The 5,138-nt window shown below is 44.8% G+C and overlaps 2 protein-coding genes across 3 annotated transcripts in view; both read right to left on the bottom strand.

The window, feature by feature from the left end:
* Positions 1-2,339: 2,339 nt before the first annotated feature.
* Positions 2,340-3,151, bottom strand: LOC123045005 (photosystem I reaction center subunit psaK, chloroplastic). The gene is made up of 2 exons (XM_044467916.1): positions 2,846-3,151; positions 2,340-2,753 (listed from the first exon to the last, which is right to left on the bottom strand). The coding sequence occupies exons 1-2, from the start codon at positions 2,993-2,995 to the stop codon at positions 2,511-2,513; spliced, it is 393 nt and encodes a 130-aa protein (XP_044323851.1). The 5' UTR covers positions 2,996-3,151; the 3' UTR covers positions 2,340-2,510.
* A 558-nt stretch (positions 3,152-3,709) lies between these two features.
* LOC123045004 (187-kDa microtubule-associated protein AIR9) overlaps positions 3,710-5,138 on the bottom strand; it is a 16,203-nt gene continuing 14,774 nt past the window's right edge. For both annotated transcript variants that reach the window (XM_044467914.1, XM_044467915.1), the window contains 3 exons: positions 4,557-4,589; positions 4,321-4,452; positions 3,710-4,204 (listed from right to left, as the gene is read on the bottom strand). In XM_044467914.1, the coding sequence (XP_044323849.1) occupies positions 4,028-4,204; positions 4,321-4,452; positions 4,557-4,589 (342 nt within the window). In that variant the 3' untranslated portion in view covers positions 3,710-4,027. The remainder of the gene's footprint in view (positions 4,205-4,320; positions 4,453-4,556; positions 4,590-5,138) is intronic.

Below are 5,138 nucleotides of genomic sequence, written 5' to 3'. Positions count from 1 at the left end.
GCCTTTGTTCCGAAGCGATCCCATCTGGAGCCTTGTTTCGGTACTATGCCGGAGGGGGGAATCATTGGAGAGGCCATCTTCATCAACCTTGCCGCCTCTATGATGATGTGTGAGTAGTTCCTTCAAGACCTACGGGGCCATAGTAGTACCTAGATAGCTTTCTCTCTCTTTTTTGATTTTCAATACAATGATCTTCTCTAATATCAATTCGATGTAATCTTTTGCGGTGTGTTTGTTGGTATCCGATGAATTGTGAGTTTATGATGAGATTATCCATTGGACTTATTTGAGTCTCTTGTGATCTCTTTTCTGCGTAATTTTATAGCTTTGTTTTTCTCTCTAATTTATCTGTCTAATTTGGCCAAGTTAGATTGATTTATCTTCAACGAGAGAGGTCATTTGTGGTAGGTTCAATCTTGTGGTGATCTTGCCTTATGATAGGAGGGGCAAAGGCATGTATTGTATTGTTGCTACTATGGATAAAACGACAGAGTTTGGTCATATTGATTTATCTTATTTTGTCTACATTATGTCATCTTACTTAAAGCGTTACTTTGTTTGTCATGAACTTAATAGTTTGAGATGCATGTTGGATAGCGGTCTTGGCATGGAAGTAATACTATTAGATGCAGCTGGATTAACCGTCTGCTTGTCACAGACGTAATGTCTATGTAATGCTTATGACATGGATGACCATCATAACTATGATCAATTCTATCAATTGTCCAACAATATTTTGTTTACCCACCGTTGTTATGCTTTCGAGAGAGGCCACTAGTGAACCTATGGCCCCTGGGTCCATTCTCCATAATACTAAGAATCCTACAATTTCCTTGTTTGCTCTCTTTATTTTCTTCTTACTTTGTATTTACTTTGCCTATCACTATCGGTTTTAATCTTGCAACTAGCAAGAACAAGGGCAGTGGTGACCCCCTTGCTTTTCTTGGGTGCAAGCAATTGATGTATTTGTGTGCAGATATTGTCTATGTTGCTAGTGTGGTGCCTCCTACTGGTTCGATAAACATTGATTCTTAACTGAGAGGAAATACTACCTGCTACTATATTTCTTCATCCTTCCTCTTCGGGGAAATCCAACAACTCCATCACGAGTAGCAGGCGGCATGCTGGACAGCGAGCTGGGCCTCGGGGTGGGCTGGGCCAAAGCAGCGTCCAAGGGGGTGGGAGATTGGTCGAAGGACACCTGGCTCAAGCATGCGGTAGCTTTACTCTAGATCTTCTACTGTTAGGTACGCGCACGTGCTCCTGCCACATGCCACGCAAAATCGTCTGCAACAACTGTTGGGTTCTGCCGTTAGGATCGATCTCGGCGAGATCACACACGTCGAGGGCCTCTGGTGTTGCGCGTCTTCGCTTTCCGATTGCCTCACCATGCCGATACCTTTGTGGCCACATCTCACGCACAATCTCAAACTCGTCTCCTCTGAACGCGATATGAATCTCCTCTCCTGCTTCCAAGCGAACCATACGAAATTGGCACCCTTCCTCTAGATCTACAATCACGACCTCCTTGAAACTTACTCATGATACCACTTGTTAGAATAATTTGAGGCGATTCACTGATGACTAAGCAATCACACGAGACACGGCACTTAGATTTGCTAACGAGGTTCACCGAACATCGGCTAAATTCCTGGGCTTGACTATGGATGCTCCTCTCCATGATACCGCTACAATACCACACACCGGCTCCCCTGCGTGTATGTCCTGTTATGTTGGCATAGGTTGTTACTCCCTCCGTTCCATATAACTCGTCACTGATTTAGTACAAAGTTGTACTAAATCAGCGACGAGTAATATGGAACAGAGGGAGTACTTCGTCTATTTATAGGATACAAGAGTCCTACTAGGACACCACAACATACCCTGTCTACACATCGTACCATGCAGAGTCTAACTATAACCTACCTTGTACACAATATGCACGACTCTAACGCCAGCCGACGACGCCCGCACCGAGGCGACCCCTTAGGGAAGCAGCCGCTACCGCGCCACACGGCCAAAGAAGCTCCTCAAAGCCAGTCGAGCTTCGTCGGCGGCACCTTGGTGGCGGCGGGGTGAGGAAGGGGGGCCTCGAGCCGTGAGAGGAGGCTACGCGGGTTATTTTGCGCTTTTATTGTTACTCTCTCTATAAAGAAATATAAGATAGTTTAGATCACTAACTGATCTAAGTAGTGAGATCAATTACTGATGTAAACGATCTTATATTTCTTCACAGTGGGAGTACTAATTTAGTTTTTGGACTTTATGTTGCTCTTTCTATAGCACAAGTCGATCTTCACCATGTGAAAGATACTATAGATGATGAAAAACGCATGGGATGAAGCAGTTGCCACACCGGCGCGGCGGTACGTCCCGCTGAAACAAAGATGCATACACATACATACATTGTACTACACCACATCATCAAATCACAAAGGGAGCATTAATTGATCCACTACATGGAGCGCGCGATGCGGATGCAGAACAGCTATCGACGGAAAAGGAAGGTTCTAGCCGATGATCTGGTCGAGGACGCCGGTGTTCTTGAGGCCGAGCACGATGCCGACGCCCAAGATGTGGCCGAAGGAGCCGCATGCGAGCGTGTCGGCGAGAGTGAAGCCGGCCGGGTCGCCCGTCTGCAGCCCGGACTCGCGCGCCTCCAGCTTGAGCCCCGCCGTCGCCTTCCTGTTCGCCGACGGCGCCAGCCCGAACCGCCCGGCGAACAGCATCAGGGTCGTCGTGGTCACCATGATCTGCATCCGCATATGGTAGTAATTATGTCAACGAACCAAACAATCAATGCCTGACTCATTCGCATGTATACGTAGTATGTGTGTGATCTTACGATATTGGTGGAGGAGCCGATGTAGTCGCAGCGGATGCCCTGGGACCTCTTCCTCAAGGACGGCAGCGTCGCCATGGACCTGGGCGAGGAGTAGCTCCTGAGGCCGTGGAACTGCGGCACGGAGGTCATGGCGGAGAGCTGGGAAGCCATGGCTGCGGATTTGTGTGCTGTGGATGCTGCGATTGCTCAGGCGCAATGCTGAACGAGCTCCTTTCTTAAATCTTGTGGAGCGGGAGCCACACGGGGAATCGCGTGGTGAACGGCGGCCACTCGAGGATAGGTTTCGGATCCTTGCAACCGACGTGGCGCCCCCTGGTTAGGGAGTGCCTGCCAGTTCGGATAAGATACACCACCGTGTCTAGCTCCTCTCCGTCTGTCGCTATTCTTTTGCTGACGTGGCGACTGACAAGCATCACCGGCATGAAACAGTTCAGTAAAATAATACTCCCTCCGTCCCATACTATAAGAGCGCTTTTTATATTTTAACACTAGTGTAGTGTCAAAAACGCTCTTATATTATGAAAAGAAGGGAGTAGCTCTTTTCGTTGCTGTTAAATACTCCCCCCGTTCCAAAATTCTTGTCTTGAATTCGTCTAGATACGGATGTATCTAATACTAAAACATGACTTGATATATCCGTATTTAGACAAATTTAAGACAAGAATTTTAGGACGGGGGAGTAAATAAATAACTATATTTGCAACCTGCAAATCCAAAACAAAAAAACTTGGTTTTACGTGGCACGCACGAATTTGCCAATGAAACTAAAGTGTGTGACGCATCTTCCAAGTTGTAAGGTCACATACACAACCATGACGGTAGTACCTCAGAGCACACTGAATACCAATCCTGACATCACTGTGATAAAGAGGAATGATTGATCATCAATAATATGACCTGATATTATGACGGCATGGCCATGCGCAAGCTGTAATTGAATACAACACCACTCTCTCACACTCTGAAAACCCTATGTACATTTCATGAGAAATGTAAAAAAAAACAGAGTCACAAGGGCCACTAGCTCTTATGTGTTGGTTCTTTAGAAGAAGAACAAAAGGATCACACAAGCTGGCACGCTACAAATCCTACAAAATACACACTACAAACCAACAAATTGCAACACCGGTATTGAACAACATACGTTCCTGATTGATTTACATTGTCAGGTATATCATGTTTTCACGCCTCTATCCTGAGAAGTGAGTTGAGGGAGGTGCTGTTGAACTTTTGGGCGAGGCCCCTGATCACCAGAATGACAAGATCTCGCATATGCCGCGTCTGAACCATCAAATCAACTTCGTTATCACCGTCAACGACAATCTTGAAATGGTGCTGATCGTTACGATATAGCTCAACCTGCAAGCCTCAAATAAATGTTAGCATAAGTGCATGGCATATTGCTGAAGAAAAATGGAGTACATATTACCAATACCAGATTGTATATATCTATCCAGTTCATGGTAACAGCTTACATGGAATGGGGGGGTGTATGCCCCTCGGGCTTCAGTAGTTGCAAATGATGTCTTGGATCCAGGCTTTACAACCTTGATTCTCTTTCTGTTGACTTCCAAAATTCTCCGCTCCAAATGTCCCATCACTTGTGCCTGTTAGTATTTTATTGATTTTTTGGGTAAGATAGGTATTCTTGGATATCTTAGTATGCTGGTGAGCTTTCAATGTGTCAGGACATCAAAAGTTTGGGAAATACCTTTTTTGGTGTTCGGTCCTTGTCACACAAAACCTGTTTGATGCAAAGTTGATGCACTCCAGTCAGTAAACAAAGAATAAATTTCACTAAGACAACACAAGGTATATCATCAATTTGAAGATAGCAAACATTGTAACGCTGTTATATTTAAAATACTCCCTCCGTCCGAAAATACTTGTCATACAAATGAAAAAAATGGATGTATCTATAACTAAAATAAGTCTAGACAACCATTTCTAGGACAAGTATTTCCGGACGGAGGGAGTAGTTAGTAGTGACTGAAATAACGAAAACTCCTTAGCATGCGCCCTTTTCAGAAAGGAAAAAAATCACCTCATCGAAAAAATCCAAAGAAAATCTCACATACAAATGACTCAAGTTTGTTTTCAGATTGCATGCTTCATGAAAAACACAATTCATTTGCTAGCTGTGGCGAAAAACAAACCCAGGCACTTCTCAGAAAAACGTGAAAATGCTATTCTAGCTCCCCACTTCAGTTTTTTCCTTCACCCAGACCCCAAATCAATGAATTTTCCACAAAAGAACTTGCTGGGACATGGCTCCTCTAATATCAATGCACCA

Source organism: Triticum aestivum, chromosome 2B (assembly GCF_018294505.1).
Source record: "Triticum aestivum cultivar Chinese Spring chromosome 2B, IWGSC CS RefSeq v2.1, whole genome shotgun sequence".
Taxonomy (NCBI): Eukaryota; Viridiplantae; Streptophyta; class Magnoliopsida; order Poales; family Poaceae; genus Triticum; species Triticum aestivum.
Note: the sequence above shows the minus strand (reverse complement) of the source record. Positions and strands in the feature narration are given on the sequence as shown.